The 19,664-nt window shown below is 42.9% G+C and overlaps 1 protein-coding gene across 1 annotated transcript; it reads right to left on the reverse strand.

Moving 5' to 3' along the window:
- Positions 1-424: 424 nt before the first annotated feature.
- On the reverse strand, positions 425-13,474 carry KLF6 (KLF transcription factor 6). The gene is made up of 4 exons (XM_083706192.1): positions 12,644-13,474; positions 8,876-9,455; positions 5,640-5,763; positions 425-4,172 (listed from the first exon to the last, which is right to left on the reverse strand). Exons 1-4 carry the CDS (start codon positions 12,743-12,745, stop codon positions 4,121-4,123), a joined length of 858 nt encoding a protein of 285 aa, XP_083562318.1. The 5' UTR covers positions 12,746-13,474; the 3' UTR covers positions 425-4,120.
- Positions 13,475-19,664: the final 6,190 nt, after the last annotated feature.

The raw sequence follows: 19,664 nt of genomic DNA on the forward strand, positions 1-19,664 counted from the left end.
GGAACTGGACCTTCAGTTGTCTAAAGTTATGAAACGGGACTCATAATAGAGGGCCTATAATTGCAAGAAACACACTTCTCTCCCGCATAATTTTCATCGCCTTCTATACACAGATGCAGAATATGCATGTTCAATGCACTTCACGTTTTTTGCTGAGTGACCACAATTGGGGCACATGGAGCAGATTTATGTATGTTGCATCGAAGGAAGTATAAGTGGGTTAGACGAATTCTCATTTGGCAAAGCTTAGCTCCTTGCCTTGACCAGGCAAGCCTAGCTAAAGCACTTTTAAGAACCATTGCCATCCCATCCGGAGCCAAGCAAATGGCGTGTTCACAGTGACTTAGGGGCAACTCTAGATAATGGAAATTCTGTTACCACGTTTAATTCCACTGAAGCAAAACCAAAGAAAGAGACCCAAAAATGCTGATAAGAATTTTTTTTTTATGTTATTCCAATAAAAAATACATTCATACAGAAATATAACAATCTTGCAAAAAACAATTTCAAATAAAATCTTGTAAAACAATTTTTTTTTTACAAAAATCTTACAAAGAGATTCTTTAGATAACAGGGTGCTTCCAAAAAACAAACAAACAAAAAAAGGAAAAAAGAAAGAAAGAAAGAAATTTTACGAATAGAAATTCTCTTCTGAAATTTCAAGCAATTTTTTTTCTCTCCGCTTTATTGAGGCTCAGTTATCACCTGAACAAAATGTACTTGTTTAAACTTACAAAACTGAGGCATAATTTGACTTATGGCACACAGCCCCCCATTCCAAAACCGTTTTGATGCTTTGCAATCAAGAAAAGCTAATGCAAGGGGATTTATTAAATTTCCATGTTTTCCTCCTTGAGCATTAATAGAGTTATTATGCTTCAGCAGAAAGCATTGCAAAATAGGTAAACAAAAAACCCACACCTGAAATGCCCCCAAACAAATAGAAAAACCCTTCTTAATTGCCTTGTTCCACTTGTGATGATCCTGATAAACATACAGGTATAGACCTCCCATTTTTACTATGGAGAATGCTCCATGTATGAAATGTTTCTCTCACTATAGCTGCAAGGAAGTCCCTCAACGGGGGGGGGGGGGGGGGGAGAGCAAGGCAGATCCCACATGCATGAAGCTCCACATGTAACATGAGAGCCCTACAGAGTGTAGACAATATAAACCTTTTTCCTAGGGCATATTAACTTTTTGTTTTTTTAAAAAGTGCACACTCAAGTATATAAAAATTGAACACAATACAAAAGGGGCAGGCCTGTGTGTTCCTTAGAATTGGATAAATTAATGTCTAATGTGTTCTAGAGAACTATTTAACCTTCACCACCAGTTCCTGGAAAAGCTGTCCGAAACAGCAAGAAATAGGCTATCACTGTGGTTTGTGGGTAAGTACAGCACTGCTGGGGAAGGCAGTTCTGAAACTCACTGACAACTTCTGGGGGATGGCTATATCTAAGCTCTCTCATGAAAACCATCTTGCGCCTTCAGCTGAAATGTAAATACCCAAAGTAACAAAGCAATCATCAAGGAGCTCATTCCTAGATCTTCTCAATAAGCTTCTAGACAGAAGCCAAAGGGGTGGATTTGGGTTGGAGGGTTTTTGTTGTGGTGGTGGTCACCTGCTAGAATTGTCAACTGATAAATGTGGCACAGGAGGTGAAGACCCCGTTGCCCTCCAGATGCCATGCAACCAGAACTCCCATCAGCCCCTGCCAGAATGGTCAACAGTCAGGGATTGTGAGAGTTGTGGTTCAATGACATCAGAGACCAAAGGTTCCCCACCTCTGATGTAGCGCTTCCAGATGATGTGGAAACATGTCACTAAGTGAGTTCCACCCTCAAGGTGATGTACCAAATCAGTGCCCTTTGGGACAGATGGAAAGCCAGCCAGACACCAGCAGAAAGTTGGTTGGAAGGTCCAGTTAGGACAAGAGGGGCAGTCTTGGGACCTTGCCAAGGTAAACGGGAAATGGCAGGCTCATTGGTCTGGAGAGAGAGAACCTGATTCAGAAAGCTGCCAAGTTGCATTGAAAGATGCCCAATCTCGCAGTAGCCCTCAGGGAAAAGGTTCCAATCTGCTCCATTCGCTTGACGGTCGGGGATTTTTGAGCTCGCAAGTGCGCCCCCCCCCCGACACAGAAGCGAATGCAGCCCAGCTTTCTCTTTGCAAGAATTGCTTGCGCCCAATGGAGCCTCTCTTCCACCTCCAGGCTGCTGCCCAAACCCTTTTTAAAGTAGTCTGCAAGCCAATAATATTTTTTTAAAAAAATGTTTTTATGTGTTTAGTGTCCACCACTTGTTTGCTTCCTTTACAAAACTTAAGGAAAAGCAGAGGACTTCTTATGGGCTACCATATTTCACAGGAAAGAACTCAATTCTTTCCTTGAAAAATATATATTATCCACACACACACACACACACACACAGTGCTTACAAATACTATACAAACAAATATATACACCCAATAAACTTTCTGCCTGCTTGGTAACTTTTGTTTTGTTTTGCTTTTTCCATTTTAAAAAAGAAAGAGTTTTATTTTAGTATTAACCAAGAGAAAGCTTGATATAAAGACATGGAACTTGTGCCATTTTAAGCAAATGATTATTTTTGTAATGCTCCTACACTTTTAAAAAGGGAGGAATTGTAACATTTTGAGCTACATGGGAAAGGGAGGTTCAGGGTGCATGTTCTGTACACATATTATTGGTTGTGCAAGGATGTATAAACAGGGATTTTCAAGATGGCAGAACCAGTCATATTATTCCATGAGATTTTTAAAAGGAAAAGTGTAATATTGTATTGACATGTCCAAAGATGCTTTTCTACATGGAAAAAACCCTGAAGATCAGCCTATGCTTTCCTCCACCTCTTCATAATTTACATTTGATACAGTCAGGTGACAAGAGAGCCTTAATGAAGCACAAATCACCCATACCCCTGTATAAGACCTCTTGCGAGAAGAGATCACTTTTGCATAAGGCACCATTATTAAGGTCAACAGTGCATTAACAGCTAGAAAACCAGAAATTAAGAGACCTCAAGGCATAAATAAAAGAGAAAAGGAACAAAAAAACAAGACCCCAACATAGCTGCATGAGAATTTTCTTTTCTTTTCTTAAAAAATATTACAGTTTCTAACCTACAGTGGTTTTATCCACCCAACAGGACAAAATAAAAATAAAAAAATAAAAATCCAGGATCTGTATGTTATGTAACATTAAACCAATTGCATTGTAGCAGCTTTTTAACTGGAATTGAGAGAGGGGGAGAGAAAACAAAAGAAATACCTGCAAGTCCTGATTAAAGAATGGAAAAGCATATAGTTCCCCAGAACCATGCAATAATCTTTGTATTATAATGAAAAAGTTATAGGTTGTGTTATATTGTAAATACACAGCTTATACAATGGATTACAAATGAGCTCTGTAGCAAGTAAAACAAGCTACTTGACACATTGCACATTTAAGAGCTGGACCAGACACCAAAAGCTCCTCTCACACAGGATAGGGGCCCCTCCCTCCATTCTGGTGTCCTGACTTGCCACCCCCTCCCCTCCATCTTCCCCTCCCTCTTTCTTTTTCTTATTTTTAAAGGTGCAGACACCCCTTTCGCCCCGCCCCTTGGAAATGATTGATCGCTCCTTTCTTGCGGCATACTCCTCACATACGCAAATGATTCCCCCGCCCTCCCCCATTCAGCTGACCTTTCCTCTCTCTCTCTCTCGCTTACGGTTATAAAACAACCACGAGGAACAAAACGGAAGGAAAATGAAACAAACAAACAAAAAGCATTCATGTGCCTCAGCATACAGTCGCCCAGTACGATCCTCAATAACATACAGTCGTCCAATCATTAACATTCTCAGTGCACGTGCTCACGGCAGAAGGCGTAGAAGGTTGGGTGCCAGCGTACGAGACCCACAACCGTGCGGTCGCTATGCCGTTTCCTTACATGACTTGTTTAGCCCTCTGAAGACCTTCCAAGGAAGAGAGGCCCTGGAGGCAACTGGGTTAGGGTGCAAAATGGCATGCTTTGGCTGGAACACGCATCCCTTCTTTCAAGGCTGGTTGACCTCGAAGCCTCTTAGCCCACAGGATTCGACCTCTTCACCCACTCAGAGATGCCTCTTCATGTGCAGGGCCAGGTGGTCGGACCTGGAGAAACATCTGTCAACAGAGAAGAGGGGAGAATTTTGAGGACCATCTTCCTATAGGTGAGTGAATCGGGTTAGACCAGGAGGAGTTAGCATGGCTTCCTTCAGATGTTGCAAGACTATGACTCTGCTTGTCCCATTCCACTGGCCATGCTGGACTGATCCGAGTTAATATTCCAATAACATCTAGATGGCACCACATTAGGGACTGCTGTGGTAGGTTGTGAGGCCCTATAGGTCCATCCAAGAGACACAGAATTTGATTTGGGAGACCCAAGTGCAAAGCCCTTTGGAATCCTATTGTACCCCACCCTTACTATCATCAGTTGCAATGGAGGCAAATATTACAGAGCACCTTTATGGAGCATACTTAAAACAAAAGCAACTTGCAGAATTAACTCCACTGCAATCTGTGTGACTTCGGACTGGTTCGTGCAACCTTGGGGCATAGAGATAGGTTGTCAAGCAGGCGAACAGAGGAACAGAGTGGTCACTCCGCCACTTGGCCAGAATGCAAAATGCTGTGTCAAAGCAAAGTGTGCAGAGTGCAACCACAGTCACGTTCCCGGTCATTCACCTATTGGGCTGACATTCATATCCTGAAAGGAGCTCAGAATGGCATGCAAGGGTCACAGCAACCCCATGAGACAGACTAGGCTCATCTAAATCAATCCAAGGGAGCATCCTGCAAGAATCTTAGCCTAAGTTCACAGCACCTGCTAAGATAACTCTTTACAATCCTCTTCCAATAACTCATTGTGACAGAAGGCTGGTGCAAAAGAGACCCAAACAAAGATGGCTAAGCAGAAGAGCTATTTCTTAGAAGACATAAACTGTCTTGGAAGTTTTGGAGGAAAGGGAAGGTGACTCGCAGAATAATAGGAGTTGGGAGAGAGACCACCACGGGGACCAAGTCCACCTCTTTATAATGTGGCAGCATTTGCTAGGTGTTTAACTACACCATAGAATCTCAACCCAACCCTTCCAAGACGTTCACTGAAAGAGACCCTACAGACTGCTCCTCCTCCTGTCAGCTTCTTCCGCTTTCCTCCTGATCTCAGCATCAGAAGTCACTCTATTATTTAACCTGTATTCATGCAGACACTATCTAGAATGCATTAACTTCAATCCACTTAATTCTGGGAGTATTTCCACTGGAATTTCAAGTAGGCTGTTCTGAAATATGTAACTGGAAACGCTTTTCCTTTAAGCGGAGACAGAATTGATTCACCTGATCAGAGACTTATTTCTCTCTCTTTTTGCACTGTTAGAACTAAAAAAGCTACACTGTTGCTGATCACTGAAGCTGGATGCTTCCTTTGAAAAGCTCCGGTGCAATGGGACAGAGCTGATACTTGATGAAACTGCCTGCGCCTTGGTGGCTTCATCAATGCGGAGGGCTTAAGTCATTGCTTCCCATGGAAGCACTGGGGAGGAGGGAGGTGCAGGGGTTATTAAAAGAGAGTGTCCGTCCACGTACCTGTCACAGTGACTACATTTAAAAGGCTTGGCACCCGTGTGCTTTCTGAAGTGTCTGGTTAACTCATCACTCCTCGCAAAACGCCACTCACACCCTTCCCATGAGCATCTGTAAGGCTTTTCTCCTGCAAATAAAACATACCAAAGATTATTAACCATCCGTTTCTCTCTCCAAGCAAAGATGAATATTGATTCATTTGTTTTTAACATAGGAAATAAGGCCACTCAATTTAATTCACAACAGCACACTAAGTACTTCCGAGAACGCTGATGGAGAATTTAGATGTTTCTGAGCTGACAGCTTTGCTGCAACAGCAAAACATCAAGCCTTGACTGGAAAACATGCCAGTAATGTAAGCCTTGTGCAGCTGCATCCTAGGAATTCTCTGAGTGTTTAGAATACAGGCTTGTAAAATCACCCCTAACCTGGTCACCTAGGGCGAATAAGAACTGCCTCCAAATGCCCAGATTGTTATAGAAGTTTAATAGAAGTTGGTTCTCTATATCTTTTAGGCTCAAAACAACTGATATAGACCATGTTTGGAGGTCTCCTGCTCTAGTAGCTTTTGTGGACTTCCTAGGTTAAACACAATAGCAGAAAATTATGGGCTGCATGCTTCAAATTATACTCATAGACTAAACCCACTGAAAACAATGGAGTCGAGTTAGTTAGGCCTAATTTGCATCCACGGATTTAATAGGTCTTCTCCAAGTATAACTTAAGCACATACAACCCAATATATATTGGGTTCACCTGTTAGATACATAGGTTAGGCCGATCAATATTGGATGGTAGTGAGAAACCTAACCTACAAATTTGGGGCCATTCAAAGGGGAGAATTATTATTAACTATTATTAAGCCAGAATGTTTGGATGCCAGCCTTAATCCTGACAATATGGGAAAGCAAGTCTTAGACCAGGCATACCCAAACTCGGCCCTCCAGATGTTTTGGGACTATCATTCCCATCATCCCTGACCACTGGTCCTGTTAGCTAGGGATGATGGGAGTTGTAGTCCCAAAACATCTGGAGGGCCGAGTTTGGGGATGCCTGTCTTAGACTCTCCCAAGGTTCCATTCCATGTCTTTCTATTGCTCTAGAAATCTAGCGAGTGTGAAAATGTCTGTCCCCGAATTGTGAATGTCTAATTGCTTTGCCCACACAGCCAACCACCTTCTCCATGACTACATGGGTCAAAGTGGGCTAGGGTGGGGTGCAGGGAGCAGAGAAAAAACAACAACACAGAATTTCCCAATCCATTGTCATTCAGATGTTTAAGACTGCCAGGCCCCAGTGAGCATGGTCAACCATCAGGGATGATGAGACTTGTCCAAAACACATGGACAGCAGCAGGTCAGGAAAGGCTAGAGTGGAAAGCAAAACCACCTTCATCAGGAGATCATAAAAATGCATTCTGGTCCAGAGATTCTGGTTATAAGATTCTATGGCTTAACCCTATTTGTCTGATTTCCGCAGAATAACGGGCATATGAGAAGTAAGCTCTCCCTCGCTCACCAGGCTGTAGAAGCATAGAGCAGATCCATCTTTTTTGTATTCCCCTCTTCAAACGGTGAAAAGAACATCTTTGAAGAGGAGACCTCTAAGCTGTTTGTCTCAAGGTGCAGAATCTCGCTCTGCACCTTGAGCTGGAGATTGGTATGCCAGCCAGCGGCTCTGCACATCTAACCACAGTCATCAAGCACTCTAGAATATTAATGTCAAAAAGCAACTACTTTCACTATAAAAAATTTATAGAAACCCTGGAGTGCCTGCCTGCTTCAAATCCTTTCAAGTTAAGCTAGGGAACTGGGTTTTGTTTTGTTTAAATCTAGGTTTCATACTAGTAACATCCTGTTTGCTTAGTGTTAGCAAAACCACATGATAATGAAGCACTCATAAAGTCCGCCATTGTCTTTATGATCATAAACATCTCTCTCAAAAGATCATTTTACTTCTGTCAATGCACACACAGCTAGCTTGAGGCAATTAAGGGAACTAGTTACTCTTCTGCTATTAAATGAATCAATGAGGAATCTGTCCTTCAGAATCAGGACAAAAATCTCCAATTTCTGAGAAATGTTTCCATTTCCTTTTGCTGTTGCTGAGTTTCAAAGCTAGTTTTCTGTTGTTGTTGTTTTTTGTTGTTGTTTTTGAGGGATTCCCTCCGCCTCCTTGGAAAAACAATTTAACAATTGTGCATCTTCTCAAGCACCAGCTAATTACAAAACAGGAACCAAACATGTGCAAGAGAGAGAAAAGTTAACTAGCCTCATCCAAGCTTTGCACATAGAAGTTTGCAACTGGCTAATGCAGAACAAAAATGAGGAAGTGATGCCTTGCATTTTGGAAACCTCAGCTGTTATTGCATCATCTGATTGCCCCAAGCTCCTGCTCCAGAAATTGCGTAACATTATGACACTATTAGCATCAAGGGTTTTCCTTAAAGTTATCACCAACCAAAGTCAGACATGAAGCTAAATCCAGATGGATTGCCTGGAATAAGGGACAAAAACTTCTGGTGAACTGTAGATCAGAGATGGGGAACCTATGGCCTTCCAGATATTGATGAACTACAACTCCCATCATCTCTGGTCATGGGTCATGCTGACTGGGGCTGATAGGACATGGGAGTCCAGCAAACATCTGGAGGAACCATATGCTCTCCATGTCTGCCAGTCCTAATAATGGCACTCTGGTGCATAGTTCTGCTGGCCATGAACAGAAAGGGAAGGGGAAGAGGATGATGCTGTCATTGAGAACCAGCCACCAGCTGAAGTATTAAGCAGAAGTCCTATAGAAACCATATGTGATAGTGAACACCATTAGCCTGTCACGTCTTAGGGCCCAAGCCATGGAAGGTTTGACACACATCCTAGTAAGAGAAAGCTACCTGCCAGAGCTATAAGAACAGGAAGCAAATGGGGTCCCCCTTATTACATTTATATCCTGCCTTTCTTCCATGATGGAAAACTGTAAACAGGGTTCCCAGAAGGCCTCCTAGCTCCCTGCTGACTGGTCACAGACCTTCTTAGCTGCACCAAGGACTCCATATCTTGTGGCTTCAGATCACAGCCAAGTGGGATGAGACAAGGGGTGCTTAAACCCACACATGAACAAACAGCTGAGGCCACCTTAGTATGCCCCAGTTTTGTTTTCTTCCATGGAAAACACAAAGTGACCACTATTTGGATCACCCAAGACCAGATGTTTGGATCGCCCAGTGGAGAAGATCTCACCTGTATGGGTACGTTGATGTGCTTTCAGATGTGAACTTTTGGTGTAAACCTTTCTGCACCCATTGAACTGACACCTGTGGATCCGCCGCCTCCCATCTGGAGAGGCATCACCGTTCACTGGGGCACCCTTTTCTGCAGTCTTTCCACCACTACCAGTACGAATTTTGCCCGGCGAATGCAATTCACCAGGCGCAGAATTCCACGGTTGAGAAGAAGCTTCCTTCCCCAACTCAGGGGAGGAAGGAGGAGTTGACGTGACAGATGAACTCAAGTTTCCTGTACTGGTCAAGCCCAAGACATCACTAATGGGATCAGATGTAAATTTTGTTGTAGGCGAAAGTTCCTCAGAGCTGTCAGAAGATTCACTGCTGATGTCAGAATTCAAGCTGTTAGTCTCTAAACTCTGAGTCTTTACGCTTTCCTCCTTTGGAACACACGTGGCCTTCTGTTCAGATTCCTCCTTTTTCTCACGCGCCAAAATAATTTTGGTCCACAGATCCTCTTGACTGTCAAATTTTATCTCAGAGGCAGATACGTAGCAAGGCTCGCTCTGAAGGTATCGTTCCAGCTCTAAGCATGTCTACAAAAAATAATAATAAACACAATAAATTAAAATTAAATCTCTTTTTTTTAATAAAAAAAAGTGCAAAGCTATAGAAGCCATTCTTCAGAAACATCAACCAAACCATGTGTGTGCAAAGGATGGGGTGTTTATTTCTGGTTGCTAGGCTCCCTTAAAGTAATAGGCCACTCAACCCTCATTTAATGACTGTTACAGTAAACAATGCAGTTCCCAAGAACTGGGCTGGAGTTCAAACACACATAGAAAGAGTTCAAATCCACCTACATTTTCCAGCCATTACTCTTATTCTGTGAGCTGAAAAATCATCTCCTAGAAAGGAGATGTTCAATGGGTTGGCTTGGAAGTGACTCTGTTCTCACCCCAACCCTCCAGTTTTAATCAGGCCTTTCCACAATTTCCAGTATTTTATTAACTAAGAGGGCTTCCAAGTGAATTGTGTGATCTCCACAGAAAGTTGTCAAGCTAGACTTCCACTGAGCTGACAGCACCAGCGCTCTGAACTCAAGAAACATGTGCGGTTGCGGCAAAGTCATGATCCATATTCAGGAGGAACCCACCAAGCCAGCCCATTTCCTGCAGATGAAAACTCAGCCTAAGGGAGACGTTCAAAGAAGCCAGTTCTTCCAAGCACACTGGCATGAGTTTTGCGTAACTTGGAACAATTCTGGTAGAAATGATAGCGGCCTAAGGACTTTCAGTGAACAAAACCTTTCAGAGTGATAAGGCGATGCTGAGAAGAAGAAGAAAGTTTTAGAAAATGGAATTGCAGGGAAAGCGGTCAAAGGAGAAATACAACTTTTCGAGGTCCTGCTGGGAGCCCCACATTGAAGAATTTTATCTACTGGCCAAGAGCACAACCGTATGAGTCATCTCCCTATTTCTTTCACTCAATGCCAAAAGAGACTTCCTTTTAAAACCCTGAACTTCTGCCAAGAAAGTACACGGTTCAGATAGACATGCAACGGGCCATGTAAAATAAAATGAAATAAAGTAAGCTATCCTCCCTGCTGCAATAGGAGACAAGCAACCCTCCGAGTGACACAAATGTGTTTCCAAATTCCTAACAAACTTAAGAGAACTTAGAAATGCTAGCATTTATCTCTCCTTTTTTGGGGGGGGGGTGTCTATCAGTGCACACTTCATTTCCCCTTCACTATCATCCTCATAATTAAAGGTCAGCATGTTAATGGAACTAAATATATAAGGGGGTTTTGTGTGTGTGTGTGTTTATGGACAAATATATCAGACTCCATAGTTACCTTATTTTAAGCAGGAACCCCCCATAAGCAAAGCTGACTCCAAAAGCAAATGTCACACATTTCACTCTCTTAAGTGTCAACTTAATGGGAGTTTCTGTCACAGTATGTTGCAGATTTTTACACTTCTCCCCCATCTGTTTAGGCTCTACTCCTAAGCACACTTACCTGGGAGTAAGGACCACTACTGACCTATGGGACTTTTTTCAGAGTAAGCATGCCTAGGTTTTGACTGACCATTTCTCCCCTCTTGTTAACTGAAGGTTGGCCCAAAAAGTGGGAGAGACTGCAAGCTTAATCAATATTTATCGGTTTCCCTATAATTAGGGAACTGATTTGCAGTGCACTTCAAAAATAAAACAAGACACATCATTTCTATAAGGAAACAGGAAGGGAATTGACAGAAAGGGGCAGGTTCAAATTTCTTATTCAGAGTGGATTTAAAATTCCCCCATTATGCAAATCAGCCTGAAGGACTGGCCTGAAGCTCCAAAGGAGGTTTTGAAATTATTCAAAAGGCTACAGTGGGATACATATCTAGCTCTGGGTTAAAAATCCCAGAAATGCCTGAAGGAAAAACTATTTAGATCAATTTCAATTACATACTATTGGTGCTGCCTTGGAAAGAAAAAAGAAAGAAGGGGGGGATGGAGAGGGGAATTGGAAATGAGGAATTTCAAAACATGCACAAGGTTTCAACCTTCTTGATAGGTTCTCAGGCTTTACAAACAAGATCTCCAGACTGATTTGATCTGGGTACTCAGCTGGGCTTAAAGAGAGAGAGAGAGAGAGAGAGAGAGAGAGAGAGAGAGAGAGAAGGAGCAAATATCACAGCTAGGGGAAGAGGCAAGTAAGTAAACACTCTCTCTTCACTTACACCCCCCCTTCCAAGGGGGGGGGGGAATCCAAGACAATGCAAAAACAATCTTGTTTCCAAGCAAACCAATTACTTGTACTAACAAACAAGCGCACCCCCCAAGAAAAGAAAAAAAAATGTCCATTAAAGGAAACAAGCCTCCCTCTTTCCCTCCGCTAGGAAGACTCATAGCAATTTAAAAAAAAGGGGGGGGAGAAACAAAACAGTATCATTGTCATATGACTGACAACTCAGGAGGGGGGGGTGGCGGATAAGAGAGGGAATAATAATAATAATAATTAATGGTTAACATGCAGCAGGGAGTTAGAAGGTTGGCAATTCTGCTAAGGAAAATAATACTGGAGGGGTGGAGATTATTTTTTGAAAAATCCCAATTTCCAACCATTTCTCTCCCTCCCCCCCAAAAAAAAAGTGGGGGGTGTAAAAAAAAAAAAAAAAAAAACCCGGTGGAAATGAAAGACAGTTTGGATGACAAGACCCAGTTGTAGTGTTTGGATCTGCTTCAAGGCGGGGGAGGGGGGAGAGAGAGGAGAGACAACTTAGCCAGGAAAACTAGATCCAGCAAAATGCAAAACGCAGGACTTGCGGATTTATGCTATTTATTTTTTTGTGGCAACATTTCGCTCCCGCGGTTGTTGTTTTAATGGCACACACACACACACACACACACACAGAGAGAGAGAGAGAGAGAGAGAGAGAGAGAGAGAGAGAGAGAGGGAGGGAGGCAGGACAGGCATTCAGAAATACACCAGCCACTGTCTAGAAGCTGTGACAGCGGCGCTGGGCATAAACAGCACTTCTCCCGGTAGCGAGCAAAAACAAGCATGCACGGCATTAAGAAAACCCCAGAAAGCAGATATAACAAACAGTGTTGCACAGCAGCCCAAACAAACACACTTGCTTGAAACAATAATGTTACTATTTAAAAATTATTAAAAAAAAAATTCCTGCAGGAAGCCTTCCTAAAAGGCAAGCCTCTAACCTCGTTTATCAGTGTTGCTCCGAATTAAAAGCAACGTTTGCCCAGCACAAGCAGATATCCTTCGGTTTACCTGTTGCCAATATTCCTCCAGAGATGGTAAAGCGGAGAAGTAACCAGTGTCGTGGACAATTTGGAGTTCCTGAAAGATGCTACACATTGGAAGCACATCCATGGTTTTTTTTGTTTTTGTTTTTGTTTTCAAGGGGAAGGGGGGAAAAGAAGTTGCAACAAATAAACCCTCCACAGGGTCAACGTCCGATTGCAATGCGTCTCGTCGTAAGGAAGAAGAAAAAGCACAAGTATCAACACCGCTACAGATGTTTCTCAGCTGCTACCGCTGCTGCTGTCGTCGGTAGTCGTGATGGCAGGTGATGGCGAGAGAAATACGACCAGCTATTTACAAAGTCCCACTTCCTCCTCCTCCTCCTCCAGAGGGAAAGACGGCCACAAAGAAGACAGGTTTGTTTTTTTCCTCTTTCAAAAAATAAAAAAAAATAATTATATATTAAATTCCTCTTCGGCAGTTCAGATGCAAAGGGTATTTTTTTAAATATAATAATAATAATAAAGCAAAAGTTTCATGCAAAGTTTAATTGCACAGCAATATCAAGGTATGGATATATATATACATAGATCTATTTATATATATCTCTCTCTCTCTTGCAGTCTCCAAAATGCAGCTGCTGCTGGTAAATCTTGCTTTCCACTCCTGGGGTTCTCTCCAGAAGATACTTGCTCAGGAGCCTACTCAATATTTGCAAACACTGAGATGACTGCGAATGTAACCCCCAGGAAAACTTCCCTATTCAAAGCTCTCCTTGGCCACAACCTCCTCCTCTTTCTACTCCCCTCCTCCTTCTACTCCCTCCCTCTTTTCGGCTCCCCCCTCCCTCGCGCTCCCAGCTACTCTCGCCCCGCCCCCTTTACTCCTTCTCCTCCACCCCCCCTCCCTCCGCCACCTCGTGATCCTATTACGCCGGCTCCGAGCGCTGCCCAATCTCGAACAACAAAACTCGTTACACCGCGTTCCAATGATGTCAGAGGAGCCCAATGGGCGCCCGCGACGCATCCCGGCTCCTCCTGGCGTGACCGAACCTCTCCGTGACGCCGCGCCCGATTGGGCCGATTCGAAATTCGAGCCGCCCTGATTGGCCGGCCGCGCGGCAGGCTATTTTTAGAAGGGTATATAATGCCGGGGAGCCTGTTTTAGAGAAGCGACTCGGAGCGAGAAGGGGAACGTTTTGCTTGTTGTTTGCGGTTGCTAGAGAAAGAGAGGGGAGGAGGGGGAGGTTGCAATGCTGAGCGTGGCGTCCGGGGGCGCTGCTGAGCCGCGCAGGAATAGCAGAGGAAAGCTGAACCGCTTAGACGTTGCAACAAGCTTTTTACCAGGGGAAACTGGGAGGGGGGGTTGTCATTACACGTGGGTAACGTTTTCATACGTGCATTGTCTCCCGTGCATTCCCCAATAATGCAACAGAATTCTGCTCCTGGCGTTCAGCGGTGCAGTTTGCAGGAGAAATCGATTCCTCTACCCCGAAAAAAATTAATGGTTTCAACTTTAATGTGTGCTTACTCGGAGGAAAGTCGCACGGAATTCAAAAGGGTTTTTTTTCGATTTGCCAGCAAGCGAAGGCTTGGAGACTTGCGCTGAGTGGGGCTGCACTGTAAATGGATGTTTGTTGCAGCGCCGTTTAACTAATGCTGGCTTCTGTCGGGAGATCATTTGCTACACAGCAGCCCCTTAACTGCTTTAGAAAAAAAAGGAGCTGTAATGGATGGTGGTGGTGGTTTATTTAAAAAAGAAATCTAGTTTTTGCATTTGCCACCCCCAGCTCTGCTAACTGTATCTGCCCTAACCCTTGTGAGTTTCGTTTCTTCAGCTTCATGGACAGAAAAATCTCCACTTAGAAGAAAGCATTCCTCGCAGGGTTGTTGTGAGGAGAACCAGACGTCCCATTTTGAGCTTCATGGGGGATGGGTGGGGTAAAAATGTAATAATTAAGCCCAGGGATCTACTTATTTACTGCATTTCATAGAATTATGTAGTTGGAAGGGTCCCAGAGGTTTTCTAGTCCAGCTCCCTGCAATGCAGAAATCAGATAAATAATGGGATGGGATGATGGGAGTTGTAGTTCAGTAGCACCTGCCAAGCCAAAGGTTTGTACACCAGCTGTATCTCAATCACCAAATGACTTCCCTCCTACAGTGCTCCATTTGTTCAAATGAGGTTGCTGTGGACCTCAGAATGGTAAAATAGAGATTTCTAGCAAACCAACTATATGTTCTCATGTACCTGTCACCAGTTATGGGATCAGCTGTCTTTCATTTCATCTTCCCTGCCTCAACTTCTCAATTCTTCAAAAATATGTAGATATATTTACGGTAACCATGTCTACTCAGAAGAAAATCCTATTGAGCTCAGTGGCACTTACTCCCATGTAGGTAGGGTTGACATTGTAGGCTAAGACTGCAATGCTGATCCCACTTACATGGGAGTAATTACCTGTTGAATTAAGCAGGACTTACTCCTGAGTAGACATGACAGGGATTGCTCTACCTACCAGGGGTCTGATTTTCCCCTACTGAAGTGAACCGCCAAATGTCAGGTCTGGGTAAAAGACCTGGGTCAAAAGCAGATCTTCATGATTTTTTTACAAGATGTCACCATAATAATAAAAAATAATAATAAGCACTATCTCTTTTGTGAATGGATTTTATGCAAATAAATAGTGTGACCACACTTGGAATATTGTGTACAGTTCTAGTTATAATACTTCAAAAAAGATAGTATAGAGCTGGAAATGATGCAGAAAAGGACCCTCAGTGTTTGGTTTAAAATGATTTTACACACTGCTGCTGTCTCTGAGAAACTTAACTCATTTGCTGAGAGTTTCATGAGCCACAGCCAAATCAATGGGTTATGCAGCAACATGGTGGATGTTTATAATTTATATCAAGAGACAAACACATGATTGGCAAGTTCCCACACAATTTCATTTTATTTGACTATGCACCAAGACTCAATGTCCTTTACCCCTTGGTACTTCTGTGGTGCTGATAATTTCCTACCCATGACTACATTGCTAATTTCCCATGCTGTTTCCATATTTTGAGTCATATTTTATTATTGTCATTATTTCAGAGCTTAAATGGCAAGCCATTGTCCTGGTATATTATACTGGAATATATGTAAAAGTTAATCTGATTGATTAATGAAGGGGGGATGTTGGAATCATTTCCCAATGAAGGAAGGTTATAGCAGCATTAACCAATCCAGATGTGCTCTTTTACTGAGCATTTATCAGGATTTGTCCCTGTGATATTATCCATGCTAATATATGATTGTCCCTTCAATACTGTTTTTGCCTGTTTATACTGTTTATTTTGATGCAAGAATTGAGAGTCTCAGAGCGTAAACTTCCAACAGTGATTTCTTATTTGCAATGTTTTGAAAACGGAAAAACTATTTGGTTATTGGGGCACAGTGGATTGCTTCCTTTATTGATGAGGCCATCACAGCTATTGCTATCCATGTTTGCCTCAGTTACCAGCTTGCTAAGGACACAACTGGAGTCCTGATCATTTATAAATGAGATGGGGTGGGATGCGGATGCTCCTACATCCCATTGCTCTGAAAACTTGTAGATCTGCAGAACTAGCACTTTTACAAGTGCAACATAATGTATGTTCTGCACTTCTGAGAAATCAGACTTTTAGTATGACAGCTCTTATTCTCTGCAACTCTCTGCCTTTTGATATTAGACAAGCGCCATGGTTGTAAGTGGTTGCATGTTAAAAACTTTTTTGTTTGGACTGGGCTCAGATTTTAAATTTTATTATGTCCATTTGTTTGATGTATTGACTTTTATCTGTATTGCGATAATTTTATCGCATTGTATTCAACAAAGACATTAGTGCAAGGACTTCTGCCTGTGCTTCGTCTCCCCACATCACCCCCAAAATCTGTTCTGGTTTTTCCCCTGACTCTCTGGAGCAGATTTGTGAGAGAGGGACATGCAGCCACAAGAAAGGCAGAGAAAGTCCTATTGAGCAGATGGAACTCATTTAGAGTCTAAACCTCTCAGGGAAATGCAATGATTAAGCAGCATATAAATCTTGTAGAATAAAATGATACTGGAAAAGAAGGGCTCTGGATTGCACTGGGAAAACTATGTTGTATTCTGTGTTCTGTCTTGATGACCATAATGGCTCAGGTGCGGAGGAAAAGGTCTCCTGTTAAGGCATCCTTAAGAAAAGTAGGTCGTGGAAACAAGTGAATGAAAGATAAGATACTGAAATTACTGGATGTGTTTTAAATTGTGTTTGTTTTGTGTTGTTAATTCAATGTTTTAGTGTTCGTGTAATGTAGTGTTTTTGGTTTTGTATTGTATTGTATTGTATTGTTGAATTCTTTTTCTTTTATAGTCTAAACTGTTAATAAATATTATTTTTTTAAAAAGAAAAAAAAAGAAAATACCAATAGCTTTTTTGGGGGGGGGTTGAGGAGAAAGATTTGTTTCAGTTTGCGTTTAATAGCAAATTTACCGAATTCTCACTTTGTAAAACAGTGTGTGAACTGAAACACAGCCTTCCTTTGAAATTCACCCTTCTCCAAATTTTGCAGTTTAGTTCTCCAACCAAGTGATGGGCATTAAAATACACAAAGTGTATGAATAACACACAAAAATACGATAGGGGAAATTGCTTTGCACAAAAATTGTGGACGTTAGGGTAAAATTGCAGTGAAATGCTGAGGAATTTTCATGAAGGCTTTTTTTTTCAGGTAACTGATGTGCTAACGTGGAGAACCGACCTTAAAAATGAGAAACCGAAATTGACGTATTCTCTCATCCCTTGAAAGGTGCATTGCTACTGGGATTGCTGTCCTAGGCCCCCCTTTCTAGTATGTGACAGCTTCCCCCAGTGTCCTTCAGCAATGTTGAGTCCTGGCCAAAATAAATTGGAGAAGAGGGACAGTCTGCTGATATACCCCCAGCTTCAAACCTCTGTGCTCTGAAGATTTGGGAGGTCTACCTCCCTGAGAGCTAAGCTGCTTGCATTCTGCAGCGGTGCCAGTCTCCCAGTAATCCCCAAAGGCAAACGACTGGTTGTTATGTGAGTGTATTTGGTTATGGAAATATCTCCCTCTGTCCCACAGCAGCTTGTAACAAAGGTGTTTGCATATCGCCGGTATCATAGTAATTATTACTACTTTGGCTCTTGGTCCTGTAAGTAGTCCCAACAGAGAGTTATCACCAGCGGTGAGACAACATGATTTATTGCCGCTGTCCACAACAGCAACAAACTGCATGGATGTGTATAAGAAAGCTTTGAAACGCTGGGGCAGGGTTAAAACGTTTGGAGTTACCTAAATGCCACAGCAGACATGGAGTCTATGAAACCCAGTGGGATAGTTAGGCTCAGAACTGAAAAAGAGAGAGGTAGATGTTCTGCCTTCAGGGCTGTGATGTCTTCTCGGTCCCCTATGATTTGTGGAGCATCATCTGATCCTAAAAAATAAATTGCACCTGGTTTTGATCACATAGATGTTCAAATGGCACCAAGAGTTACCCAAAGACCTGTTTAGCAGAGCTGATTATTCTCCGCTAGAGCCTTTATTGGTGATGATAGATTTGCTCCCATTATTCAGGGCCCACCATGCTTGAGAGGCTGCTCAGCTAGCATTGTTGTGACATAACTATTGACAGAATTTTTATTGGATTTATTCTCGTGCATACTTCCTGGATTCATCACTGTGGAAGCATACGCAACACCTGTGCTTAGGTAAAGAGACCCCTGACCATTAAGTCCAGTCACTGATGACTGTGGGGCTGCGGCGCTCATCTCGCTTTACTGGCCGAGGGAGCCAGCGTTTGTCTGCAGACAGTTTCCGGGTCATGTGGCCAGCATGACGAAGCCACTTCTGGCAAACCAGAGCAGCGCACGGAAACGCCATTTACCTTCCTGCCGGAGCGGTACCTATTTATCTACTTGCACTTTGAAGTGGTTTCGAACTGCTAGGTTGGCAGGAGCAGGGACCGAGCAATGGGAGCTCACCCCGTCGCAGGGATTTGAACCACCAACCTTCTGATTGGCAGCCCTAGGCTCTGTGGTTTAGACCACAGCGCCACCCGTGTCCCAACATCTGTGCTTAGGAGTGCCTTTTATCATCTTAGATCGCATGCTGTCTCAATAATCCATGTGTTGGTCACAGCCAGGTTAGACCTCTGTAATGCACTGTATTCAGTGCTGCCTTCAAAGATGATGTGGACATGCCAACTAGAGCACAATGCAGTCCCTTTTGATCCTTTGTGTTTTAATGGCCCACCAAACTAGCCTGGTGTAATTATTTTTTGACACTTACTGATTCCAGGGGAATAGAAGTGTCTAGTACATGGGTGGCCAACTCCCAAGTGACTCTGGTCTACTTACAGAATTAAAAACTGGGGGGTTCAGGTCAACAAATCGCTGGGGAAACACTGAGTAAACTCCATCTTCCGTTCTACAGATCGTCCAACAATGGAGGATGGGGCGAGGGGGTGGGGTCGGGTTCGATTTTACCAATGCTAAGGAAAGGGACCCAGCGATCAACCGTGATCTACCATCTACCAAAACTTCCCAGAGATCTACCAGTAGATCACGATCGACCTGTTGGACATCCCAGGTCTAGTACATAACTTAATGCACACCAGTCTGGTGCCAGTTTTTTAACACCGTGAGCCATGTTTAAATTCTAACACTTACCGGTCCCAGGAATTTAGTAGTGTCTAGCACCCACAAACTCCTAATACTAGCTATAACATTTTCCCCTTCTGGCAAAAGTGGATGAAATTTACAGGTACAAGAACCCCCCCTCCAGAGTGGATGAATCCTACAAAATTGCAGACAATAAAGCTCAGGAGCTTTGGGTGGGGAAAGTAAAAGAGATTCACTCTCTTCCATAATCCCTTATGTGGGGTTATTCTCCACACAGATAGTTTTTTGAAGAAGCATTCAGATAAGTGGTCCTCTACCTGCATTATGTAACAGTAAAGTACCGGAAAGATTGTACCATGCATTTTCTGAGAAAAGTCATGTAAATAAGACAGATG

This window comes from Podarcis gaigeae (assembly GCF_964106915.1).
Source record: "Podarcis gaigeae genome assembly, chromosome: 12".
Lineage (NCBI taxonomy): Eukaryota > Metazoa > Chordata > Lepidosauria > Squamata > Lacertidae > Podarcis > Podarcis gaigeae.